Source organism: Saccopteryx leptura, chromosome 1 (assembly GCF_036850995.1).
Source record: "Saccopteryx leptura isolate mSacLep1 chromosome 1, mSacLep1_pri_phased_curated, whole genome shotgun sequence".
Lineage (NCBI taxonomy): Eukaryota > Metazoa > Chordata > Mammalia > Chiroptera > Emballonuridae > Saccopteryx > Saccopteryx leptura.
In genome coordinates, this window is record NC_089503.1 from 43,073,145 (window position 1) to 43,101,013 (window position 27,869).

General features: G+C 48.4%; 1 protein-coding gene across 4 annotated transcripts in view; it reads left to right on the forward strand.

Moving 5' to 3' along the window:
- PLEKHA7 (pleckstrin homology domain containing A7) overlaps positions 1-27,869 on the forward strand; it is a 244,206-nt gene that overhangs the window by 178,930 nt on the left and 37,407 nt on the right. For 3 of the 4 annotated variants that reach the window (XM_066365237.1, XM_066365245.1, XM_066365263.1), the window contains 4 exons: positions 15,984-16,439; positions 23,828-24,350; positions 24,852-24,938; positions 27,593-27,646. In XM_066365237.1, the coding sequence (XP_066221334.1) occupies positions 15,984-16,439; positions 23,828-24,350; positions 24,852-24,938; positions 27,593-27,646 (1,120 nt within the window). The remainder of the gene's footprint in view (positions 1-15,983; positions 16,440-23,827; positions 24,351-24,851; positions 24,939-27,592; positions 27,647-27,869) is intronic. The other variant, XM_066365252.1, reaches the window with a different exon arrangement.

The window sequence follows — 27,869 nt, forward strand, 5'->3', positions numbered from 1 at the left end:
CTCTCTTGAGGTGAACAGGCCTTTGGCATAGATGGTGGCTCCTTCAAGAGGGCAGGCTAGGGTCAGGCCCACCCTTGCAGCTGCTGCAACACCGCAGTTGAGCGTTTGTCATGCTGTTTTTTAATTTTTGCCTTTTACTTTTCAGTATTCTTGGCTTTAGACAGAGATCATTTGGTATCTTCTGCATGACTGACACATAGTAAGCTCTCAGATGTCTGTGGAATGAGTGAGAGGTTGAGAAAATTAGCGAATGTGTTGGATTAAACAGGACCAAAGACTGTCCTAGAAGTTTCCATGTGGGCCTTGAATCAGTAACTCTTAACTACAGTTGAGTTTGACTCTGCCTCCTGGTATTGTCATTCACCCTGGATTTTGCTATTGTGTCCACGATAATGATAGGAAAGCTCTACCATTAGCCTGCAGGCACTCTGTTCATAGTGCCATTGGCATTTCCTTTGTCATCCCAGGAGAAGGGATGACACATTTTAGGCTTGATACATCTTACTCCTAGCCCACATGCTAGTCCCTAATACTCAGTGTGTCCTACCTTTTTGTTTTATTGTATAGTTGTTAAATATATATATTTAACTATGCAATAAATGAAGACCTCTTATTTTAAAAAACACAAAAAGGTAAAGACAAGATATCCTTAATCATCTTCCCAAGGTTGTCTCTGTTACCAAGTTAATGGGTATCCTAGTAATTTTTTTTTTCTGAAGTGAGAAGCAGGGAGGCAGAGAGACAGACTCCCACATGCGTCTGACTGGGATCCACCTGGCTTGGCCACTAGGGGGCAATGCTCTGCCCATCTGGGTCATTGCTCCATTGCAACCGGAGCATTCTAGCGCCTAAAGCGGAGACCATAGAGCCATCTCAGCGCCCGGGTCAACTTTGCTCCAGTGGAGTCTTGGCTGCTGGAGGAGAAGAGAGAGAGAGAGAGAGAGAGAGAAAGGAGAGGGGGAAGGGTGGAGAAGCAGATGGGCGCTTCTCCATGTGCCTTGGCCGGAAATCGAACCCAGGACTTCCATATGCTGGGCCAACACTCTACCACTGAGCCAACCGGCCAGGGCCCTAGTAAACTATTTTTTTTTTAATTTTTTATTGATTTTAGCAAGAGAGAAAGGGAGGAAAAGTGAGACGAGATGAGAGACAGGAAACTCAATTTGTTCCTGTATGTGCCCTGACCTTGGGAATTGAACCATTAACCTCTGTACTTCAGGATCACATTCTTTTTTTCTTTTTTTTTCTGAAGCTGGAAACGGGGAAGCAGTCAGACAGACTCCCACATGTGCCCGACCGGGATCCACCCGGCACGCCCATCAGGGGGCGATGCTCTGCCCCTCCGGGGCGTCACTCTGTCGTGACCAGAGCCACTCTAGCGCCTGGGGCAGAGGCCAAGGAGCCATCCCCAGCGCCCGGGCCATCTTTTGCTCCAATGGAGCCTCGGTTCCGGTAGGGGAAGAGAGAGACAGAGAGGAAGGAGAGGGAGAGGGGTGGAGAAGCAGATGGGCGCCTCTCCTGTGTGCCCTAGCCAGGAATTGAACCCGGGACTTCTGCACGCCAGGCCGACGCTCTACCACTGAGCAAACCGGCCAGGGCCCAGGATCACATTCTGATCAACTGAGCTACCCAGCCAGGGTTTATGAAACTATTTTTTATCCATTTATATACATATATGCACTTATAGAAATAGATGTCTTTTTTGTACTTTTTTTTTGTGGCAGAGACAGAAAGTCAGAGAGAGGGACAGACAGGAAGGGAGAGAGATGAGACACATCAATTCTTCATTGCGGTTCATTAGTTGTTCATTGATTGCTTTCTCATATGTGCCTTGACCAGGGGGCCACAGCAGACCGAGTGACCCCTTGCTCGAGCCAGTGACCTTGGGTCCAAGCTGGTGAGCCTTGCTCAAACCCAGTGAGCCCACGCTCAAGCTGGCAACCTCAGGGTCTCGAACCTGGGTTCTCCACATTCCAGTCCAACGCTCTATCCACTGTGCCACCACCTGGTCAGGCTGTACTTTTTTAAAGCATGAATGATCACATATTGATGATCATTCTATATCAGTGTATATGGATCAACTTTATTTTTGAGTGAGTGTTGTATGGTATTTCACAGTACCATAATGTAGTTAAGCACGTGTTAAACTAGGGATAGTTTTTCTGTCATCTTTTACTGTTATAAATAATCCTGTGGGGATAGCAGGTGGTAAAGGGGGCCAGATATACAGTGATGGAAGATTGGTTTGGCTTTGGATGATGGACACACAATGCAACATACAAATCATGTACCATAGAGATGTATACCTGAAATATATGATTCGATTAACCAGTGTCACTCCATTAAATTTAATTTAAAAAATAGTCCTGTAACAAAAAGCTTTCTACAAAAAAGTTGTTTTGGCCTCTGTATGTGTGAGTCTTTTGGTCAAGATACAGTGTATTTTAAATTTTAATCAATATCACCAAATTACCTTTTGTAGAAAGATAAATGTTTTGCTAGTGAGAGGGCTTATTTCCCTGTGTCTTTGCCAGTATTTGATATTACCAGTTTTTAAAATTTTTGCTGAGCTGCTGATAAATAGCATCTGATTATTATTTTTTCCCCCAAAGTGAAAAGTGGGGGGCAGCAGACAGACAGACTTCCACATGCACCTGACCAGTATCCCCCTGGGCATGCCCGTCAGGGGGTGATGCTCGGACCATCTGGGGCATTGCTCCACTGCAACTAAAGCCTTTCTAGCGTCTGAGGCAGAAGCCATGTAGCCATCCTCAGTGCCAGGGCCAACTTTGCTCACATGGAGCCCTGGCTGTGGGAGGGGAAGAGAGAGATAGAGAGAAAGGAGAGGGGGAAGGGTGGAGAAGCAGATGGGTGCTTTTCCTGTGTGCCCTGGCCGGGAATCAAAGCCGGGACTTCCACACGCCAAGCTGACGTTCTACTGCTGAGCCAACCAACCAGGGCAGTATCTGATTATTTTAATGTATAGTTCCATGATTTGAGGGGCCTTTTCTATTTATTGGCCAGTTGTATTTCTTCTTCAGTGCATTGCCTGTACCTGTTCTCTTTCCATTTTTCTACCGACTTGTTTGCCTTCTTCTTAGTGCTTCCTTTCCCATGTACTCTGAAATCAGTTGGCTGAGGATGCCGCTTACTTTTTGTAGAGGTTGGTGGCAGGCTCTCCAGTCTTGTGGTTAATGAATTTGTTTGTCTCCTCTTTTGAAAATCCGGATGCTGTTTGCTAGTCTCCCATATTCTGGCGTTTTCTCTGTTCTCTTTGATTCCTTAGAGCTCACCTGAGAGGTTCCATGGGCCCATCTCCCAAGTTCTCCTAGGGCAGTGGTCGGCAAACTCATCAGTCAACAGAGCCAAATATGAACAGTACATGACTGAAGTATCTTTTGAGAGCCAGATTTTTTAAACTTAAACTATATAGATAGGTACATTGTTATTAACTTAATTAGGGTACTCCTAAGCTGGCCACACTCAGGGGCCAAAGGGCCAAAGAGCCACAGTTGCTGACCACTGTCCTAGGGCCCTGGGATGCTGACTGCTGGGCCTGGAGCTCATCCCCATCTTGGACTTTTAGTTTTTCTTAACTTTTTCATGGTGAAGACCATTGTTCTTCCTTTTTTTTTTTTTTTTCCCCAGGGACAGAGAGAGAGTCAGAGAGAGGGATAGATAGGGACAGACAGACAGGAACGAAGAGATGAGAAGCATTAATCAATCATTAGTTTTTCATAGCGCATTGTAACACCTTAGTTGTTCATTGACTGCCTTCTCATATGTGCCTTGACCGGGGGCCTTCAGCAGACCGAGTAACTCCTTGCTGGAGCCAGCGACCTTGTGTCCAAGCTGGTGAGCTTTTTTTGTTCAAGCCAGATGAGCCCGCGCTCAAGCTGGCAACCTCGGGGTCTCGAACCTGGGTCTTTCTGCATCCCAGTCTGACGCTCTATCCACTGCGCCACCGCCTGGTCAGGTGAAGGCCATTGTTCTTGATGAAAATAATGGAACTAAATCCAGAAGTTGAAGAGCTCAGCTTTATTGAAGTTGTGTCATCTACCCCAAGCAGAAATCCCCGTGACTCATATATATATATTTTTAATTATTTATTTTTACAGGGACAGAGAGAGAGTCAGAGAGAGGGATAGACAGGAACGGAGAGATATGAGAAGCATCAATCATCAGTTTTTCGTTGCAACACCTTAGTTTTTCACTGATTGCTTTCTCAAATGTGCCTTGACCGTGGGCCTTCAGCAGACTGAGTAACCCCTTGCTGGAGCCACCGACCTTGGGTCCAAGCTGGCGAGCTTTTTGCTCAAACCAGATGAGCCCACACTCAAGCTGGCGACCTCAGGGTCTCGAACCTGGGTCCTTCCGCATCCCAGTCCGACGCTTTATCCACTGTGCCACCGCCTGGTCAGGCATGACTCATATTTTTTTAAGCTGTCCCCTCCTGTCTTCTAATTTGTCAAAAATAGAGATTTTGTTTTGGTTTTGCTTTGCTTTAAATGAACAGACGTTAGCCCTTTGCAGATTTTACCCTTTTAGCCATCATTCACATGGGCCCATTCCACCGCAGGTCACCTGTGCTCGGTTCTGTGCCCCTTCATTTCCTGCGCATGTCCTTTTCTAGCGGGAGCGCTGAGAGCACTGTGTGGTACACTGGTTTCTTTAGACCAGTAATGGAGAATGAGCTCATTCTCGTTCATTCCCAGCTCTGGCCAGTTCATCATGGCTGACGAGGGCACTGGGTCAAAGGTAACTTGAGACAGAGATTGGGCTTAACAGGAAAAGGTGCAGTGGTTAAAAGGTGATGTCTGTCTTGAACTGTTCAGGATTGATTTGCTATATGGATTTGCATATAGTGACTATTTTACTTTTTCCCACCTGAAGGTTGTATAATTAGCTATCAAATTTGGGGGTGGGGAGGGCTCCATTGCTTTTCTGTTGGGCTGCCTTCCCCCTTTATGGTCTCAGGCCCTAGATTTTGTATTATCCCTAGATTTTCTTTGAACTTTTAAAATTTGTATTTATTAATGCTCTTAATAAACTTTTAAAATCCCATAATTGTGTTTTTCCAAGGTTTCTTCCTTTAAAAAAATAAAACAATTTGTTCTACCTTCTGAGGCAGAATAAAGGGATGATAGCGTTTCCTCTTAACTTTCTGAGAGATAAAATTGTCAGCCAAACAAATCCAGACTTATTAAATGTTCTATTTTTTTTTCAGAATAGGATGTTCAGACATTTGGTTAGTTAGAAGTATTTGTGAGGCAGAACTAAATCTTGCCTCTCCTCCAGTTTGGTGGCCCACGCTGGAAAATGCCTGTCTCTGCTCAGTGGGTGACCCCAAAAGTAGTGCTTTGTTCTCTCCCCTCCTTGCCTCTCACCCAAATGCTTCATTTTGGTTCATATAGACAGATGCTTTCTGTCTGAATGTGACATATTAAGACTCTTGATTGCAGGTTACAGGAAATGCAGACACATTAACCTTACAGGGGGAATTTATTGTTCATATCACTGAAAAGTTCAGGATGGACCTTTCTTTAAAACAGGGCTTTGGCCCTGGCCAATTGGCTCAGCAGTAGAGTGTCGGCCCGGTGTGTGGATGTCTTTCGGGCAAACACATGTGTTAGGCTTGCTGGCTTGCACTCTGCCTGATTGGTGCATGAACATGGGGCAGCACCACGTGTGTATAGTCTATGTAAGGCTGCAGGTGCTTGCCCTCAGGGTGAAAGATGCAGATTGTGGATCACCTGTTACCATTGAGAGGAGCCATTTTTTGCTTCTGTTTGCCAGAGAAGGGGTTCCTCCCCACCCCCATCTATTTGCTCATCAGCCCTGAGAGGGAAGCAGCTTTCCCTGCCTGCTTGCTCATCTGCTGTTAAAAGAGATTTTAATAAACGGAATGGCCCACCATTTTCCGACTCCACAATTCCTTTACTCTCTGCCCAAATTCAATGCAAATCTGCATGGCCAATATCACTGGCCTTGCAATGTCCCAGGTTCGATTCCCGGTCAGGGCTCACAGGAGAAGCGCCCATCTGCTTCTCCACTCCTCCCCTTATCTCTTTCTTTCTCTCTCTCTTTCCCTCCTGCAGCCATGGCTCAATTGGAGCAAGTTGGCCCCAGGGCTAAGGATGGCTCCATGGCCTCTGTCTCAGGCACTAAGAAGAGCTCAGTTGCTGAGCAACAGAGAAATGCTGCAGATGGGCAGAGCATCACCCCCTAGTGGGCTTGCTGGGTGGATCCTGGTCGGGGCACATGCGGGAGTCTTTGCCTCCTCTCCTCTCACTGAATTAAAAAAAAACAAAACAAAAACAGTTGGATTTAAGGCTCAGACAATATCATTATCAGTCATTTATCAGTCATTCTCTGGGCCCTGCCCAGCTCTGGGTTGGATTCATTCTTTTTTTTTTTTGTATTTTTTTGAAGTTGGAAACGGGGAGGCAGTCAGACAGACTCCCACATGCGCCCAACCGGGATCCACCCGTCATGCCCACCAGGGGGCGATGCTCTGCCTATCTGGGGCATTGCTCTGCTGCAACCAGAGCCATTCTAGCGCCTGAGGCAGAGGCCACAGAGCCATCCTCAGCGCCCAGGCAAACACCGCTCCAATGGATCCTTGGCTGCGGGAGGGGAAGAGAGAGACAAGAGAAGATGGAGAGGGGGAGGGGTGGAGAAGCAGATGGGCGCTTCTCCTGTGTGCCCTGACCGGGAATCGAACCCGGGACTCCTGCACTCCAGGCTGACACTCTACCACTGAGCCAACCGGCCAGGGCCTGGATTCATTCTTGAACTCTATGTGGAGGTCCTTGGCAGATCTAGGATCTGGTGGCAAGATAGCTGCAATATAGCGCCAACTTCATGTCATCCAGGAAAGAGTCAGTGTCTTGACCAGAAACTCTGAGATCCATTGTGATCAAACAAGGTTAGATCACATTTATGCTCTAAACCATATACTGTGGCCAGGGAATATATATGCTGATTAGCACATGCCTGGGCAACATGCTTCACTGCTGAGAATCAGACCATGGGACAGACAGTGAGGCAAGGGTAGCTGCCTAAGTAACACTGGGGCTTTGGGCAAAGGAAGGAGAAGTGATTTGTACAATGAGATAAAGGAGGCCCAAACGACCAGTGTCCAGGCTGGCTGATTCACCCCTTACTTCCTATTATATTGATTTCTTTTACCTTAAGTATCTCCTCTCAGAGCTTAGTCTCTGGGCTCAGGTAGACCTGGGTTCAAATCCAACCGCAACCACTTTCTAGCTATGTCATTTGTGCAAATTAGGTATGCTTAAAAACCTCAGTTTTTCTTGGTTCCAGGGTTGTTGCAAGTATTAAATAAACAATGGATAAAGGGCTCCCTGAGCTTGATGTCTACAACATAGTAGATACTCTGTATCACATATGCTGGCCCATAGGGTTTGGTTTAGCAATGTTATTGGCTCTTTCTTCCTTACACCCTCCTAGCTCCATGTCTATCCTCTGGATCACATCTGTAATGAATATCCTGTGAGCAAATGGCAATCCCTCCCTTGCCAGGGATGTTCCCATCCTCTAGCAGTGTGAACTGTGGTTCCACACCCAGGCTCCTGCAGCCCCGCCCTTCAGCCTGCTTCTCTCCCTCCCACTCCTGCCTCTTCCTACAACGTTCCTCTGACCCGGGAGCAGAGCTGGGAGCAGAGCTGAGCGCCAGCACTGCCCCTTCTCCCTTTGTCCTGTTTCCTGCTTAGCTTCGGGGTCCCTGATAGACATTCATGCAAGTATTCTGAGATCTCCCTCTCCCGCAAGCTGTAAGGGGCACCAAGCATTGGTGCCAGCTACCTCCTTCTGTCACAATCTGCCCCCCCATTTCCGTGTTCTTCCAGTTGCCAGACTTTGGACTTTGATTTTTGATTTCCTGCAGCCTCCTTGAAATCTGTCTTCCCAGCTCTCCCTGTTGCCTGTTGGACCGCTTTTTCTCTCTTATCTTAGGATGCCTGTTCTCTCTAACAAGCTAAAGCACTGAGCAAGGAGGTCAGCTTGCCTTCACAGCTCCCAAAACTGACAAGCGGCTCAGATAGGCGGACCTGTCAGAAGGCAACTTATCTCTGCTCAGTTTTCAAATTTCTGTGCTCTCTGGTGTAACTGTAGTCCTGTCTTGGGACTGAAGGGACTTATAGTCTACTTACCTTTGGAATAAAATCCAACTTCCCTAGCAGGGTTTTTGAGCAAGGCATGGGTCCCTACAGACAATTATACAAACTCTGCCTGTAAGATGTTCAAACTAGGACCTTTGGCTCATATCTCGCCACTTCCAATTCTCTATGCCCCACCCATACTGAATTTCTTGAATTAGGTGCATTGTTCAAGCATTCATTCATTTGATCTTTTATTTCACAAATACTTATTGAGGACATACTGCGCGCCGGGCTGTTAAAGATGAAAACATACAGCAGTGTTCAAGAGAGAGGTGAAATCCCATGCATTCTTGGGGGAGAGGTGGGGTGACAGACCATAAACAGGCAAACAAATCAATAAGATGATTTTATATCATGATCTAGGCACGAAGTTGCAATAAAATAGGGGGATGGGGTGGGGAGGGACTAGTGGGCAGGGAGTAGGGTGGTCAGGGGAGGCTTCTTTCTATGGGGAAGATGTAAGTGTGAGGCCTGATTGACCCAAGAAAGTCACATATGCAAAACTTTGAGGAAGAGTGTTCGGGGCAGAAGGAGTGGCACAAACAACCTTGGGTGAGAATGAGCTTGATTTGTTCAAGAAACAGAAGCTGGGGGATATGACTGAAGCAAAGAGAGCAAGGGATAGAAGAGACTGTGGTGGCATCCAGGCGGTACCTAGAGGGTCCATCTCATGAGGCGCTAGGATCCCTCTGGGCCTTGCTCAGATGCTCCCCTGGCCCTCACCCTTATTAGGACAACTTATGCACACACTTCAGGTCTTAGCCTAGGTGTTACTTCCCTCCCCTCTGACCCTTCAGTGTGTTAGATGCCCTCCTTGTAGAACCCTCTCATTCCTTATGCGTAGAACTTGCACACTAAAGTTATGCTTTCTTTCTTTCTGATTTTCACCCCTACGAGACTGTAAGCTCCTTGAAAATGAGAACAGTGCCTGGCAGATAGGAAACATTCAGGTCTTGGATGGGTGAATGGATCTATTTGGCTGGCTGGGCAGGAGGGTGAGTAGATAGATAAACAAACAATTATACAAACTCTGCCTGTAAGATGTTCAAACTAGGACTTGGGATGCCCCGGAGCAATCTGAGCACTGTTAATGGGACTGGCGTGTGGGGAGTCAGCCTGCTCAGAAGGGGCCCCTATATTTCTGGCCCTCTGCACTCTCTTCAAAACTAAAGTGATCTTGATCACTTTGGGTAAAATGTAGCAAGAATTCCTGAGGTTGGACAAGTCGCTTGGACCCTTGGTAGAAAGAATTTATAGACAGGTATTTTAGGCAGGTGCAGGGCTTTGGGGTCAGATCAGATGTCATTTGAGTCCTGCTTCTTTCACTGGTTGCTTGATCCGAGGCAACCTCTCTGAGCTTCAGTATTATTACCTGTAATGGAAGAGTAAGAATATCTCTAGCCTGGTGGGTTTAGACAGTAAGAAGAGGTCATCTCTGTGACGTGCTTGGCTGAGGGTTTTGCAGTTACTGAGTGCACAGTCAGTGGCTGTTGTTGCCATTGTCTCCATCTTTCAGGGGAGATAATTTATTGTGAGTAATCTGGTACTCATGTGAATGCCCTAGGCCTCTCTGGACTTGACAGTGCTGATCTAGCAGCATTTTGTAGGGGTTAGAGGCATGTTGTAGGACCCACATATGGTACTAATAACCAAGCGTTGGCCCCCAAAAATGAATGACCCAGAACTGAGACTGCCATCCAGGGAGACAGGAAGTGAGCTTGGCATGTGCCAGAACTCTAGACTAGCGCAGGTCAGGCGGGGCAGTTGAGCATGACTTGCTCAAGTGGAAGGAAGAGGGGAGGATTCTCCAGGCAGGAATGAACTTGGGGGGATCTGGCCAGCGAGGAGTATCTTTCCTTTCTTCTTTGTCTGGTTTGTCTGTCCTTCAGATTTCACAAGGGGCTTTGCCAGTCGCCGCTCCACTGAGGCAAGTGGTACCTCCGCTTGGCAGTCTGGTGTGTCATTTATTCTTCAGCCCTGTTCTTGTCTAGGGGAGGACAGCCTGGAGAACTGGGGAGTGTGTGGTCAGAGCCGCCAGCCCCTCTATTGTTCGTTTAGAGCAGAGCGTGAAAGGTAGGCAGATATATTTCCCCCTCCCAGGGGCATTGACCTATTTAACTCCGGGGAAGAGAAGAAACCAACTCCTCTCTTCATTTCTCTCCAGCCATTTTCTTCTTCAAATGCTAGATACTAATTCAAGTGAGCAAGCCTGCATTAGGGCTCCCTAGAGACTTGAAGTCCCTTTCTCTACAACCTTTTATGCAACTCTGTGGACTGTGCCCGGGGTGGGTGCTGGCTTTTGAGCTTGTCATCCTGAGACTGAGGGTTAGTGCTGAGGACTTGGCGTCTGTCAACACAGGCTGAGCTAGTTTCCCAGGACGGGACTTCTGCTATCTGGCCAGGTCCAGACCAAACTCTCCAAGAATATTGGCGACCTGGCTCTGGCTCTTGGGCTGCTAGTTGGGCTGTGTAGGTAAGGTGAATGGACAGGGTCCCTCCAATGGGATCGCAACGGAAGGGCTGCCTTCAACGGTAGGACCAAGGTCCAGCCAAGCCCCGCTGCAGGTTCATTCCTTTGCCCACATGAGTCTTTGGATGAGTTTTAATGTGTGTGGAGGGTGTGTGTGTGTGTTTAGCATTAAGATAGAGGAAAAGACTATTCTTTATTTCCTGGTGAGAGAAAGAGTGTGGAATCAGAATAAAATGATAGCCAGTGCAGAATTGCTTAAGATGGTGTTACTTTCCAAGTTCTTGTGAAGAAAAGGGATAAGAGAGGAGTATCCTGGTCTGAGACAGGTTCTCTTCCCACTTGTGTGAATCCCCCAATAGCATTTGCTTGAAGCAGACGTGTAGCATTACTTCGCTGTACTGAAAGTGGTGGGGCCCAGCCCCTGCAAATTAAAAGCCTAGCCCCTAACACAGTTAGGGATTGCATTTGGTTGCTCATCATAGAACAACCCAATTCGGGATGGCATACTCAAATAGGGTTTTCGTTTTCTCACATACCCAGAGTCCAGGCTGGTATAGTAGCTCTGTGATGCTATCAGAGCCTGGGCTCTTCCTTTCTACCCAGGTTCTAGCAGGTGGCTTTCATTCTCCTGTTTGTCACCCTGCTATCCAGCACAGTCTAAGTTCCAAGAGTCTAAAGGGAAAGGTTAGCTAAGCCAGCTAAGTATGCCTCCTTTTAAAGACATTAAGATGTCTGCATACATCTTATTGGCCACATCTCTGTTACATGATCACCCTCAGCTCCAAGGGAGGTAAGGAAATACAAATTTTTTGCTGAGTACATTGCTGCTTTGAAAAAATTGGGGTCAGGAAGGAGGAGAGAATAGAGGTTGGGAGTCGACACGTTTGTGTTTGAAGGCACACTGTGTGTGCTTGCCTTGTCTCCTTTAATTCTCCCAACAATGCGGGAAGGCCGGGGGCTGGTGTCCCATTTTGCACATGAGTAACCTGAAACCAGAGATGTCAGGGACTTGCCCAAGGGCACCCAGCTTATATTGGGGTGAGGCCAGCACCTGAATCCAGGTCTGACTGGCTCTAAATCCTATGCCCTCTGGGTTTGTTGTGCTCAAAAAGTGACGGCCCAGATGGTCACTGAATGTCAGGAATTTCCTGTGTTTTGAACAGTTGCCGACTCCAGGTTGCAGTGATAGTGATGACCTGCGCAGGAAAGGCTTGTGTCGTCTCACCTAAACCCCGACGCCCTGCGCGGCCCACGGCTCTCCGTGACACAGTCACTGACAGCTGAGGGGTGCTGCGTTCTTCCCCATCACTGTGCTAAACCGAGCATTGCAAATCTATTTTGTGACAGGTCTCCTGATTTGAAAAGTCATGTGTTAAATTGTGGGGAATGCGAGGAGATAGGGAGAAAACCAAAAAGCATTTTTGCCTAAAAGCCTGTGACTTGGCAAATTCAGTGTTGAAGTCAGGGAAGGTGGGAGAGTAGGAAGCATTCCTTCTCCCCCTTTTTTTAGTTTTTATTCATTTTAATTTATTGTGTTTACATGGATTCAATTGTCCCACTGAATATAACTCCCTCACCCCCACCCCTGTGTCCCCCTTTAAATTTCCCTTGTCCTCCCCCCAATTCCCTCCCCCTTCCCTCTAGGATTTGCTGTCCTGATACCTGTATCTGTGTTATGTATATATAATTTCACTAATCCCTTCACCTTCTCTGATCCTATCCCCTCATCCCCCTTCCCTCTGACTGCTGCCTTCCCCTTTCTAACCCGTAGCTATCATCTGAACATTTTAGGCACAGAGGCATATTCCGTACATCCCAGCAGCCATGGGCTAGGAGTTGTTCATAACCCCAAGTCTTAGTGCCTAGAAAGCGGTCAGACTACCATTCTTTTAGCTACCCTCTAAAGGTTTGTTTTGTAGTAAATGCTGGTGTTAATCTGAAGAAAAGGTATTGCTGTTCCCTATCAAATTTAGTTTCAAAAAATACTGACATATACAAGGGTATGTACCCTCATATATACACATAGGGTAAGGACTAAGATTTCTAGTTATAAGTTAGCGCCGAGGTTAGAAAAGGCTGCCACACTCTGTGATTGGGAGTCAGTCTATGAGAACAATATTAAATGTTACTATGATAAAATTGGGTGTTAGGATCATCTGGCTTTGATGGCGGGAGATATTTTCTGTACTATTTTCTTACACCCCCAAGTGTCCATCCTAACGGGGACATATAGGTGCTCAGTAAATACATGGCAGTTGATTAGGAAAGAATGAAAGATCCACATTAGAGTTGGTCACACTGAGACGTTGTACCATATCCTTAGGTCCTGGAACTGAGGAAACCCCTTTTCCTTCCGTCCTAATGTCATACACAAAGATGACATATTTGTTTCACAATCTAGTTTGTATGTCAAAGTGCTGTTTATCTTTGGGGTGTGAATACCAAGAAGGTGCAGCTACTGGTCTCACATTGGGAGTGGCCAGGTGATAAAGCTTCTTGGCCAGGGTGTGACCCAGAGGGCAGCCAGAGCTTTAATCTTCCAGGCAGCAGCCTGGGCACGTCTTCATGGGTGGTTTCCCGAATCTGAGGAATAGTAAAGAAGGTGAGGGCCAACTTAGGCAATGTGAAGGCTACTGGTTGGGGTTACACTGATGTAGTTTTATGAAGGATTAAAGGAAGAGAGGAAAGACAAAATTTAAACCTCTAATGTACACATTGTAGAACAGAGTTAGTTGTCCTTTTATAAGTTTACAGTAAGATACCTTTTTCTCAAAGTGTAGAACCCTGAATATTTCCTGTGTGTTCCTACTGCAGGAGCTTACAGACCCACTAAACCAGGGGTCCCCAAACTACGGCCCGCGGGCCACATGCCGCCCCCTGAGGCCATTTATCTGGCCCCCGCCGCACTTCCAGAAGGGGCACCTCTTTCATTGGTGGTCAGTGAGAGGAGCATAGTTTCTATTGAAATACTGGTCAGTTTGTTGATTTAAATTTACTTATTCTTTATTTTAAATATTGTATTTGTTTCTGTTTTGTTTTTTTACTTTAAAATAAGATATGTGCAATGTGCATAGGGATTTGTTCATAGTTGTTGTTTTTTATAGTCCGGCTCTCCAACCGTCTGAGGGACAGTGAACTGGCCCCCTGTGTAAAAAGTTTGGGGACCCCTGCACTAAACATTAAGAAGGGCCCTCAGAGATCACCATCTAAATATGTCATTATAAAATGATACAGTAGGATTCCTTCTACTATCAGTAAACAGAGACCAAACACAAACAAGCTTAAATGAGAAAGAATGTATTGATTTGTAACTAAAAAGTCCAAGGATATATCGGGTTTAAGTATGGCAGGTCTAGAAGCTCAGGCCAAGTACTTCGGCTGTTGTTTCTTTCCATCTGCTTTCATTGGTGTTGGTTTTATTTTCACATAGCTGCTTTCCATATAGTTGTAGCAACTTGAGACCAGCTCCAACCAATGTCCCAGGGCTAACTCTGATTGGCCTAGGTTAGGTCATGTGTCAAACCCTGAACCAATCACTGAGACTTTGTAGCCTCAGCTGGACAGGAACTAGTAGAGTCGCAGCATCTAAGCCATATGGTGTAAGGGTGGGGGAGGGGGTGATCCCCAAATGAAAACCAAAATGCTATTATCAGAAGGTATAGAAGGTGGGGGCAAGAATGTCCCCTAGTGATGGATAAAAGGAGGTCCAAAGTGTGTGTGTGTTTGTTTCCACCAAAGCTTTGGATTTCTGTGGGAAAGTGATGAGCACACGAACAGGGAGATGTGTGATTTTTCTCAGTTCTCCATGCCCAAGTTAAGGCCAACAGTTAGGCCTGTACACACTAAGAAGCAGACCCTGTGTTAGGGGTTGTATTGTCACATTCTATTGACATTGTAACTCAATTTTAGCTCCCAGACTGGCCTGATTCTGCCCTGCGTCTGTGCTGGTTATTGATAGCTGTGGTTCTGAGGTTGTTGCAAGGACACTTGGGTCTGGCCCCCTACACATCAGTGCAGTATTTCCATTGTATGTGTTCATGTTGAAATAGAAAGCTCTCTGGTGTGGCCATTTGTTACATCTCCAGGGCAGGACACTTTTACCCAGGAGTATAAGTCGACTGCCCCATCCGAGGATCCCTGGTCATGTCTCTGGTCCTTCTTTTGTGGAGTGTGTTCCCTTCCCCTGCCTCCCAATCTAAATTCTGCAAAGCTCATGGAGCTGCTGCTCTGTCCCTGGTACCAAGTGGCGGTGATGTGGACATAGCTAGGATTTCACCGCATGGAGCGAGGGAGAGGCCATGGAATAGGACTATTTCTCTGTGCCCCAGAACCCCTTCACACCCTGACCTGTCGCCCCTCCCACCCGCTTCTACTTCACAGCGTCCGGGTTTGTGTGTGTGTTGGCCATTGCCATTCATATGGACGGGCAGTAGAGAATAGTGGCTGGAACCCGAGGGCTCTGCAGTCTGCCTGGGATTAAGCCCTGGCTCCGCTCTTTTCCTGCTGTGTGATCGTGGGCAAATCATTTATCTTCTCTGTGTCTGCCTGCAGAAAATTGTTAGGTCAGTGTTCTTGTGGGGTTCCTGTTCGAGCATTTCTTTAAGGAGATAGATAAATGGTCATATAAAGAGGTCACTGACTTGGAAAGATGTTAATTTTGCTGCCATTGCATTTGGGGCTGTGCTAGCAGCCAGCAGGAGAGACCCGGGGCTCAGCAGCCTTCTCCAAGCTGGACTGCCCCAGACAGATAGCAATAGAGAAAGGCATGAGATGTCACTTGTGTAGTTCACTCATTCAGTGGTATTTATAGGGACCTAATCTATACAGTCTTTGTGCAGCAGTTCTGGGCAATGGTGCTGGGCATGATGGGCCTCTTGTCTGATGGAGCTCCTAGTCCACTTGGGCTCTGGAATAGTCATCATGCGGTTATGGTCCAGTGTGATTAGTGTGACAGTTCTGGGCAATGGTGCTGGGCATGATGGGCCTCTTGTCTGATGAAGCTCCTAGTCCACTTGGGCTCTGGAATAGTCATCATGCGGTTATGGTCCAGTGTGATTAGTGTGACAGTGGAGCCAGTTAAGGTTCTGATCTTCACTGTGTGTGTATGCTGGAGGTGGCTTCCTGGAGGAGGTGACATTTTCGTCAGCTCCCAAAGGAGTAGAAGTTTTAAGTAGGCAGAGTGAGGGACGAGGCATGAAAAGTGGTCCAGGCGGAGGGAACAGCCATGGCAGAGGCCTGGAGGTATTTTGAGTGGGAAATGTGTTCTTTGGGGAGCCTTGGCTGCCTGCTGTGCTGTCGGTAAGGGGCTGAGTACATTGCTGTCATTGCAGGGACATGGAGAAGCTGCAGCGGCAGGCGGTACCCCAGGCCAACCACATGGAGTCCTGTCGTGAGTGTGGCCGCACGGGGCCCGGACATGCGAGGGACTGTCCTCATCGCCGCCATGAGGACTCCTTTGGCTTCGAGAGGCGGGAGCAAGAGGAAGACCGGTACCGTTCCCACCCGCTGGAGGGCAGGAGGGACAGGAGCAAGGCCCGGTCCCCGTACTCACCCGCCGAGGAGGATGCCTTGTTTGTGGATTTACCCGGTGGCCTGAGAGGCCAGCAGGCACAGCCCCAGCGGGCAGAGAAGAATGGCATCGCGTATGGCCCAGAAGAGCAGAACGGGACTGGCAGGTACCAGCGGGCCTTCCCTCCCAGGACCAACCAGGAAAAGCACAGCCAGAGGAAGAGCAGCCTGGCCCAGGTGGAGCACTGGGCTAAGTCCCAGAAGGGGGACGGCAGGAGGTCAGTCATAGACTCAAGGTCACTGCTACTTAAGAGCATAATAACAAAATAACAGTAACTGTTATTTATCTAGTACAGGCTGGGTAATGCTGGCCTTAAACTCTCTATCTCCATTATCTCCAGAAATTCCTGTAACAGTCCCGCAAGGAGGGGGGCGATAATCCCAATTTATTGATGAAGAAACTGAGGCTGGGAGAAGTGAAGGAACCTGCCCAGGGCGCATAGATAAGTGGCAAAGCCTGAGTCCAAACCCAGGTCTGGGAGCCTCCCAACCCCACGTGAGATAAGGGCAGGAGGCTCCTTCGTTCCCCAGGGAGTGTGCTTGGAGACAGTCAGCATGTAGATGGTTAACTCCTCTTCTCCTTTTACACTGCTCCTTCTTTGTGTCAGGAAAGCATGTGTAGAAACTAGAATAAATACAGACCCGTTTTTAACTTCAGGCACAGAGAGCAGTGCTTGGGCACTGTTGACATTAGGCTTTATATCACACACATTCCTTTAAGGAGCAGTTTTTAATTCTTTAGAGCATAAGTATTCTTGCTTTTTGCAAAGCACTGTCTGTATTTTATTTTCATTTTAGATTAAATGAAAATAAAATTTGGGACACATTTATGAACGTGAAGAATTCAGGGTCACCCAGCTTCCATTGTCCCCAGAAGCCACTGTGTTTTGTCTTTATTGTGAAGACAGCAAGTCCCCCTCACCATACTCTGGCTTGTAAAACAAACCACCCACTAGAGAGGTGATAGCAAAGCCATGTTACATTCAGAAAGCTCTCCACCGGAAGGGCCCCAGCAGAAGTGCCAGAGCCCAGACCTAGTCTGCCTCAGGCCTGATAAATATGGTTCATTCTCCCTGTTGGTAAGCCCCAGACTGTCCACTGTGGGCTCTGGAGGCAGTAGTGCTCCTAGGGGAACAGCCTAGGCCTGTTTTCCAGTGTGCATGGGTGGGTTGTGTAACCTCCTTAATCTGGCCCAGCTGGGCTGTTCCCCAGGGTAGATGTTGGAGATATTACAATGGAGCTCCCCTAAGCAATAGGTGGACATTGTTGTGGGACAGATCAGGAGAAGGAAGACCTTTTGTGCTGTAGCTAAGATGCCTTCCCATTCCCACCTGGGACTGATCAGGTGTCAAGTCTGTTTACGTTCTGTGTCTTACTGAAAACAAAAGCTACTGCCCAAGGATACACAGGGGAGGGGAGCTGCTGTTCTTGGTGCTGGACTAGGTGATTTTAAGTGAGCTTACTGCTGAATGAGGTTGGAAAGCTGGGGCTGTATCATGCAGGACCTCATATTCCAATGTAAGGAACTGGGATTTTATTTGAAAGAGTAACAGGGGGACCACTGGAAGGTTTTAAGCAGGTAAGTGATATGTGATTAATAATTCACAAGGAAGTTAAGCTCCTAGTGAGGAGGCTGTTATAGTAGTCAATGAGAAATAGACTTGAAGTACATTCTGAACACTTAAAAGCAAAGCTTGTCAGCGAATTGAATGTGCAGGATGAGAGAGAGGGAGGAACAAGGAGGATCCCTAGACTTTTGACTTGAGTAACAGGGTGATTCTAATACAGAAGCAAGTTTGGGTGTTTCCATTTTGGACATACAAGTTTGAGAAACCTACTAGCTATCCAAGGGGAGATGTCAGGTAGGCAGCTGGATATGGATTGTGGGTTTGAGGTTTGCATGCTGGTTGGACACATGAATTGGGGGCAATCAGCATACCAGTAGTTCCCCAAAACTTAGAAGTCAGCAGCAGAAGGGGGGGTCCTGTAGAGAAGACAGTGTGGTCAAGGGGAAATTCATGATATCATAAGCTAGCCATTTCCTGTTAGATGTAACTTTTTTTTTACATTTTCACAATAAGATTTTTTTATATCGATTTTAATTTATTATGCTTACATAGATTCAAATGTCCCAGCAAACATATCTCCCCCCCCTGCCCCCGTGTTCCCCTTGATACCCCCTTTGTCCCCTCCCCCTACAGGATTTGCTGTCTTGCTCTCTCTAACTCTGTGTTATGTATATATAATTTAACTAATCTCTTTGCCTTCTCTGATCCCATGCTCTCCTCCCCTTTCCCTCTGTCCTCTTTCCCTCTGGTCCCTTTGATCCCACCTCTGCCTCTGTCTGTTCCTCAGTTCACATTGTTCATTAAATTCCTCATATGAATGAGGTCATATGACATTTTTCTTTCTCTGCCTGGCTTATTTCACTTAGCATAATAGTCTCCAGGTCCATCCATGTTGTTACAAAAGGTAAGATTTCCCCCTTTTTTGGCCGCGTAGTATTCCATAGTATATATGTACCACAGCTTTTTAATTCACTCATCCACTGATGGACACTTGGGCTGTTGCCAGATCTTGGCTATTGTAAACAATGCTGCATTAAACATGGGGATGCATTTCTTCTTTTGTATCAGTGATTTGGTATTCTTAGGATATATTCCTAAAAGTGGAATAGCTGAGTCAACAGGCATTTCCATTTTTAATTTCTTGAGGAATCTCCATACTGTTTTCCATAGTGGCTGCACCAGTCTGCATTCCCACCAGCATTGCAGGAGGGTTCCCTTTTCTCCACACCTTCGTCAGCACTTATTATGTGTTGTTTTGTTAATGAGCGCCATTCTGACAGGTGTGATATCTCATTGTGGTTTTAATTTGCAGTTCCTTAATGATTAGTGATGTTGAACATTTTTTCATATGCCTATTGGCCATTAGATGTAACTCTTAAGGACGGAAGTCAGTGCGGAGCTGGCTAGGGGAGAAAAAAGCAGGAGGGGCAGATTGGAAGGAAGGGCAAGGGTTTGGCCCTGATGAGCCTGTATTTCCTGCTGAAGAGTTTGGAGTTAATCCTGAAGGCCCATGAAAGCCACTGATGGACTTTCAACAGCAGCCTGGCATGGGACTGTTATTTAGAATGGTGTTTCCGAGGGTGTTGGCAGTGAAGAGGCAGGGGTGCAGAAAGGACTTCCAAAAGCTGTGCGACTGCTATGCAGTTATAAGTTACTAACCGTGAGGTGTCTCCACCACTGTTTCCTTCAGCCCACACACCTGCATTATTCTGCTCCACACAGTGGTCTGTGTTTGGGGGTGGGCGTGTCTGTCAGGGAGCTAAAGGATGAGCAGGCAGCGGCCAGGAGGGAAGAGGTAGCTGGGGAAGGCATTGGGTTCTCCCTAGGATGTGAGATGGGAGCCTGAGCCATTCTTATCTCAGGGGCAGGGTGACATTAGGTCTGTGAATGAAAACAGTTCATTGATCTTGGAGGTCACAGAACACGCAGGGAAGAGGAGTTTCAGTCTAGTGGTAGAAACGCTTCTCAGTGGCTGAAAAACAAAAGTGAGAAATTGAAGGCAGAGAGTGCTATGGACTACCCTTTCAAGAAGAAAGCTGTCAGTCTCTGAGGAAGCAAAGCACTCCGTCTCTGATCATTCACTTGTATCTTGAAAGGACTGCACCTTGCATTTCCAGAGCTCCCCCCCTTAAAGATATATTTAAAATCTCTTACACTCAAGTAGACCTGTCTGCTTAATAAAGGAACGTGCTCCATTTGCAAGTATAGAAAATGGTGAGTTCTGCTTTGTGTATGATTAAGATTTTGCTAATCTCATTAGATTGAGCATGTGGGACATTGAAAGGAGGATTATTTGGGCTGCATTAGGATCTCGTATTTGTGACTACAGACCACACAAGGAATTGTTTCTAATTGTTCTTTCAGTATTTCGAGATATCCATTATATTTCACATCATTAAACTCCTTTAGAACAATGGTTTGTTAGGGACAGACTGATGTACCCCTTAGAATCTTAACACATTCTAAGAGATTGTTTTGAGATTCTAGCCTTCTGTATCTTCCTGGTGTTTAAATTAATGCATATTTTTAAAATAAAAAGGCAGGGGTGGGGATTGAGTCATGGACTCACACAGTACAGTAAGGAACAGTGGGAAGTAAAAGTCCTGCATAATTGGTATGGAAGTTAGGGTGAGAACTGTCTGCTGAATGAGTAGTTAGTTATAACATTTGATTTTACGTTTTAATGTGACCATGTCGTAGGGGCTACATCAGAACATCCTGTGTGTTGGTGCCTTTTGGAAGAGGGAGGCCCCACAGCCACAGAGCCGGGTGTGAGGGCAGGAGACCTTGAGCACCCTTCTGGGGTGAGGCCAGGCTTGGGGGCCAGCAAAGGGATCTGCTGTCGGGTGTAAAGCTGCTGTGGGAGCTCCTGCCTGCTCCCAGGTGATCTGATCTCATCGTACAATCCTGCCTGCCTCCCGTGTGGTCCTGGGGAGCCAGGGCTCACCGCTGCACTGGGGTCTTCGAGGTCGCCCCCAATGGCCGGCACTGGGGCTGAGGGCACGGCAGTGCATTGGCAGAAGGCACAGAGGACTAACTGAGGGCTTTGGGGCACTGCCCAGTGGGGGGATTCTGATCACGGGACATCTTGGACTGAAGGGGTGTGGGAGCACAGGTAGGACATGCTTTGCATAGTTTGCGTTTTGCTTCAAGCAGTGGGGACAGTGGTTAGTAGAGTCATAATGTCCCCAGGGGAAGCCCCCAGCCTGGTGTGTGCCACTTCCGTCTCCTCTGTTAGAGGATTCAGGCACTGGCCCTTCCTCAGAGACACCGGCACCTCTGACTTTGGGAAATCAGTAGCAAACCCTGCCACCTAGCGGCAAGGAGACAAGCTAGGCAGACACACTAGACAAGTCTGGGTTGAAATCTCAACATTACCTCTTGTAATTGCAAAGGTCGTGATAAAAAGGGAGAAGAAGGCTACCATTTTTTTTTTTTTTTACAGAGAGCGATAGATAGGGACAGACAGACAGGAACAGAGAGAGATGAGAAGCATCAATCATTAGTTTTTCATTGCGACACCTTAGTTGTTCATTGATTGCTTTCTCATATGTGCCTTGACCGTGGGGCTACAGCAGACCGAGTAACCCTTTGCTCAAGCCAGTGACCTTGGGTCCAAGCTGGTGAGCTTTGCTCAAACCAGATGAGCCGGCACTCAAGCTGGCGACCTCGAGGTCTCGAACCTGGGTCCTCCGCATCCCAGTCCAATGCTCTATCCACTACGCTACCGCCTGGTCAGGCAAGGCTACTATTTTTGAATGACAACTATATCTAAGCCTCACAGCAATCTGTTAAGTGGTTTTTAGTATCCCCATTTTATAGTAAGGAAAGTAAGGGCATAAAGGACATACAGTTGGGAAACGATTAAATGAGACAAGTTTTAAAACAATTAGAATACTTTTAGAACCATTATAATGTTAGCCACCAGAGTTCTTGTTGAAGCACAGATGAGGGGTGTGAGAGGATGACCCCGGAGTTTCTGATTGGCAGGTTTGGGATGGGAATTGATAACCTTCGTGTCTAACAGGTACCTTGGTGGTGCTGACGCTGCCATCCACGGACCACACTGAGTAGCACTGGCTTAGAACAATGTCTTGCTCATGGTAAACACTGTGTAGAATTTTGTTAGATAAAATTGATAGATAAAGGCAGAGTCAGGATTCTAACACAGGCCTATCTGATTCCAACACCTTTTCTCTTTTTACAACATTATGCTGCCTCTCAGGTTTGACTTTTTTTTTCCATTTTAGAGAGGAGAGAGAGAGAATTGAATATATATATGTATATATATATATATACATATATATATACACACACACACACACACATATATATATATATATATATATATAGAGAGAGAGAGAGAGAGAGAGAGAGAGGGAGAGAGAGGGAGAGAGAAAAGGGGGGAGGAGTGGGAAGCATCAATTCTCATATGTGTCTTGACCAGGCAAGCCCAGGGTTTTGAACTGGTGACCTTAGTGTTTCAGGTCAACGCTTTATCCACTGTGCCACCACAGTTCAGGCTCTCAGGTTTGACTTTTATGGCTGAGTAAAACTCTAAACTTTGCCCATTGCTGAATTTTTCTTTCACAAAATAAGATGAGTGGTTGGTTTTAGGTTTCACAATCATATGCAGCTTTTGTGTGCTGGCGTATTTGTTGAAGGGCTGGTGACACGTCAAGACTTTCTCAGACCGTAGACAACACCACAGAATGTGAGCCACCGTTCCTGCCCTGCAAGGATGTGCAGCTTGACTGGGAAACAGTTGTCTTGCAAGTATGAAAAGGTTATGGCAGTACAGGGAAAGTTACCGGTCATACAATAGCCAGGTCAGAGCGAGCAGGAACCCTGAGGGCTGTGTCATTGCAGAAGGCCTCTATGGAAGAGGCAGGGGGCAGTGTCTGGAGAATGAGTGAGAGTCGGGCGGACAGGGAAAAGGGAACCCACACAGCGAGAGGAGGAAAGAACAAGCTTAGAAGAAGAGAGGCAGGAAGGGTGCACTGCTGGCAGGGTGCCTTCTGTGCATCAGGCATGGGGCCTGCATTCCTTACTTGTCTCATGTACTCTTCAGAACAGCCCTAGGAGGCAGGTAATTCTGTCCTGACGTTCCGGGCGAGGAAGCTGAGCCTCAGAGTAGTGGGGAAGGCTGCCTAGAGACACGCAGGCAGCGGATATTAGAGCTAGGACCCAACCCCAGGCTGCACTGCCTGTGCTTTTCCACCTGAGAGGTTGCCCAGGGGGGTCGGAGGCCGGGCGGGATTAGGGTGAGGCTCTTGCTGGGCTGCAGTAAGCATGGGGCTGCACCAAGGGGCAGTGCCTCCTTATCTACTGGGCCCGAGGCGCCTGGCTTGCCCCAGCTCAGTCCTGGCCCCAGCAGGAGAAGACAGCGGATGCAAGGCGGGTTGAGGTCAGATGCTAGAGTTAGGAGGACCAGACGCAGGGGTTTCGATTTTGTTTCATAAGCCGTGGGGAGCCGTTGAAGTTCATGGAGCGGGGGAGTGATTGTATCTGAGCACCTGACTGTGTGCAGTATGGAAACTAATGCGGAACGTCTCAAGTTGTCTGGGGGCTGGGGGCCTCATTAATCAGTATCTGGACCGGTAGTAGAGAAAGAAAGGAACCGATGTCGGCCTCTCCCATTAAGAACCTCTAGAACTCAGTGCCAGGATACCGAGCAGAGGGACAGTCGTGGTGAGCCGGAGAATTGTGAGATTGTTCCTAGAAATATGCATGCCCATCAGAAGAGCTGCCTGGGTCAAGCGGGAGAGAGGAGGAGGCAGGATTCATCATGCTGTACTTGAAGCGATGGGCGTAGGGCAGCCAAGTTGGCCTGGTAGAAGGTTGATGACACTCCAAGACTGACAGGAAAAAGTGGTTTTGGAGCCCAGAGGTGAAAGTCCTAGGTGTCTGTTTTGATTGACTTTCGGGGTTCTTACAAGGCTCGCTCACCTGCCTGGCTTTGTGCATTGACTAAGCTGTGTTTCCAGAAGCTTGGCAGACCCTTCCTGGTCATCTTACCTGTCCTTTTTTCTTCTCAGCCTCCACCTGGACCAGACCCTTCCTCGCCAGGGTCCCAGCCAGCCCCTGACCTTCCCAGAACACTACCAGACTCTTCCCAAAAGCACCCGGCACCCTTCTGGGGGCTCCTCGCCACCTCCCCGCAACCTGCCGAGCGACTACAAGTACGCGCAGGACCGAGCCAGCCACCTGAAGATGTCGAGCGAGGAGCGCCGGGCGCACCGGGACGGCACCGTGTGGCAGCTCTACGAGTGGCAGCAACGCCAGCAGTTCCGGCACGGCAGCCCCACGGCGCCCATCTCTGCGGGCTCACCGGAGTTCACTGACCAGGGCCGGAGCAGGAGCATGCTGGAGGTGCCTCGCTCCATCTCTGTGCCGCCGTCTCCCTCGGACATCCCTCCCCCCGGGCCACCGAGGGTCTTCCCATCCCGGCGGCCGCACACACCAGCAGAGAGGGTCACTGTCAAGCCGCCGGACCAGAGGAGGAGCGTGGACATCTCTCTGGGGGGTTCTCCCCGGAAAGCATGGGGCTACAGCACCAAGGTGAGGCCCGGAGTCCTGCCCGGCTGCGGGGAGCTAGCTCTAGGGCGCTGGGAGCCTCACACAGGCCGAACATAAACGTGAGCACTTTCGATGATGATAGGTAACACTCAGGCAGTACTGTCAGGTGTCAGGCGTGGGGTTGAAGGCTTTGCTTTAATTCTTACAACAGCCCTAAGAAGTAGGTGATGCAGTAAGAGCTGAGTAACTTGCTGGGACCATACAAGTGGAAGTCTGCCACCTTGCAGCTTAGAAGGCAGGAAAAGCTGTGTTCAATCAGTTCAATGATATATTATAACCCAACCTAACTTTTAGCTCTTCAAGGGGCTTTCGCAGTTTATCTTTGCTATAACCTGGTGAGAGATGTGTGTACCCCCGTTTTCCAGATGAAGAGTGAGACACAGAGAGGTGACGTGCCAGGCGGTGGGCTGCCCTGACAGTGAGTGGGCCCAGCCCTGCCTCCTGGCCCGGCCCCAGTGTGACTTCTTGTCTCCCCACCTGCAGAACTCCTCTCACGTGGACCGGCGCTCCATGCCCTCCATGGGGTACATGACTCACACCGTCAGTGCTCCCAGTTTACACGGGAAATCGGTAAGTGGGGCTTCACCTCCCCTCAGGTGAATGGTGGAGTACAGCCTGCAAAGGGCTAATCTCATCCGTGTTTTTCCTCCCTGAGCCAATCAAATGCAGTCTGCAGGACAATTTGTCAACCCCCATTTTAGAGTTGAGAAAACTGAGGCTCAGAGAAGTCTAATGACTTGCTCAGGGTCACCCAGCCAGCAGTGGGTCCTTCCCAGGTCCAGCGAAGAGCGTGGGGAAGTAAAGAGAAGGGGGGCTTCTCTTCTCTTCTCTCTGGGCAGCACTTTCCTGCCACCTGCTTGTCTCCCGTTAGCTCCTCTCCTGTCTGCGCTTTGACTAGTTAACTGCCTTCAAAGTGTGAGTCTGGGTGAGGGTGTTTTAGTGGTTGCTATTTTCTGAAAAAAGTGCTTCCTGCAGCCCCTGTTCTGCCAGTGCCTTAATTTGTCCTAATGACAGAATTAATGCAATAATTACTTAACGGTGTCACATCGGTGCTTTCCCGGCACGGGGCGAAGAGTAATCACAGCGTTGTGCTCCCGCGGTGGCTAATTTCCTTGTGATGTGTCTGCACACCTGCAGCTGGAGGAGCTCTCGCGGCTTCTCTCCCGGTTGCGGCGGCACCAGGCCAAGTTGGCCAGTGTGCGAAATATCGCCGTCGGCCAGTTTCTGCAGCACCAGCTGACCTTTCCCACCTGCCAGGTCAGCGCTGGCGGGCTCTCTCAGGGACGGGAGCACGCCTGGGGCAGGGGAGTGACATGCTGGCCCGTGTTCCCTCGTGCCCACGCTCTAGTCTGTCCCTGTTGTCTGCTCTCTCCCTCATTCCCTGCCTGTTTGCTTCTGGGTGCTCCTGCCGGACGCTGTGCAGCGGTGACGGGGACCGGGCGCGGGGAGGAGGCTGCATGTGGTGTGAGGGACCTGAACTGTGGCTTCTCTGGCTGTGAGTCATGACTGGCAGGCTGGTGTGCCGTCATGCCCAAGGGGCTGTGCTGGCTGTCGTCCTCGTTGCCACCTTGGGTGCTCCTGGGATGCCGAGAGGTGTGTGTCCGCCCGGAGGGAGAAGGCAGAGCGCCTTGCTCATTACAAAGCAGCCTCACATCCCTTATCCTGGTGAACCTCACAGTAACCTGGGAGAGGTGCGGTGGGGCAGGAATTATTAGCACACAGCCAGCAGTGGACCAGGAAGGGGGGTGACTTGCCCAGGACCCCTCAGTTATATCCAAGACCCAACTCCTGCCTGGCACAGTGTTCTAAACTTTCCAGGACGTGGGATTGGCAGGCAAGCTCCTTAGGGGTTTGTCCAGGTGATTGCTCTCCCAGGCATCTGGAGCAGCGTAAAGGAGATGCTGGTCTGGACCAGGCTGGTTCCTCTGAGCTGCACAGACAGACAGAAGACAGATGAGGAGGGTGATGGGATTGTCGCCTTCCTTACTTGTCCTGTTTTAGTGGGACCCAAGGGACTCGGAAATATATTTGGAAAAATGAATGTAAGGGAACACTTACAGAAACCCTAAGTTGTGAATATGGGTGACTTTTAAATAACACCTATTTAATAACATTAATTTATTAACTTACTAATGATTTAACAACACTCTGCTCGGTCCTTCTTACTGCTGTGGGAAGTGTATAGCGACTGGGCTGATTAAGGAACTAAGGATGGGTAAGGGAACAGTTTAGGGAGAGAAATAAGATCTTGCAAAGCTGCTAGTGTCCCTGGCCGTCGTCCTTCCAGACTTCTCATGGTTAAAAGCACCACCTGAATATCTCACAGCATTTATTTGCGTGTTTGTTTTACATCAGAGCTGTAAACAAGGAACACCTTCCCAGCTCTGGGAGGCCTTTTAGTCTGCTGAGAAAGCGGGGTGCCTGGACGGCTCTTCTTACATTTTCACAACCCCTCTTGTCTCCCAGTTGACTTCCGTGACCTGTTATATGGGAAGCACAAGTTCTAGGGAAGCAGTTTTTTCCTTATTCTCGCTTTTCTGAGGAATTATTCTGAAGAACTGGACGGACTGTCAGAGACGATACAAGCTGCTAGGTCTGGTGCTGGGCCTTCCTCAGCTAGCTCCCGACCTGACCACTCCTGCTCCAAGCGGAGCAGGGAAGCTGAAACTTCCAGTGGCTTCTGGTACTTATTATCCTGAAACCCAAGGTCACAGAGGGACTTCTCTGGGTCACCGACGAGGTCATCTTCCTGTCTCTTCCAGGCATTTATACATACCAATCGGTGTTATTTTGCTTCATGCATGTGAACAACCCAGTGCTAAGGCTTGATGACACAATTTGGAGCCCTGGGAATCGATGGGGCCCTAGCTCAGGTGTAGAATGTCCTCTTCCAGGTTAGACCTCTGTAGCTCTGTCTCAGAGATCACTTCCGCCTCAACTGCATTGCTGTCCTAACCTTCCGGTGGGATGTGTGCTGTCCCCTTTCTTGCCATCAAACTGTCCCCTCATCTAATGAGGGGACAAGCTGGATTTTCCCACAGTGACCTGAAAGAGGGCTCCTAACTGCACCAGGACATTTGTGCTTCCTCTGCGGCCCTGGATGTGTTGGTCTGCTGTGGTCCCTTGTCCCCGATGCTGTGCAATGTAAATGATCCGTGAAGCCCTGACTGTGGAAACCCTCAGTGTCATAACTGTTTCTTTTCCTCTCTGTGCTTCATTTGAAGGCTGATGATACCTACCTCCAGCTGAAGAAAGACTTGGAGTACCTGGACCTAAAGGTGAGTGACCTCAGGTCTTGCTCCCCTTGGACACTCACCGTTCTGAGTGTCAGCTCGTCAGCTCCCCTGGAGCGGAGCCCAAACCAAAGGCAGACCAGGTCTGATCAAATCTGGATCCCGAACAGAGACAGCTGCTGTCTGAGCGAGAAGTTTGATTTCTTACAGCCTCAAATCCCGGGCTCGATGTCTCGTGAATTCTGCTGTGAGGTCTCTATCTTCCAGA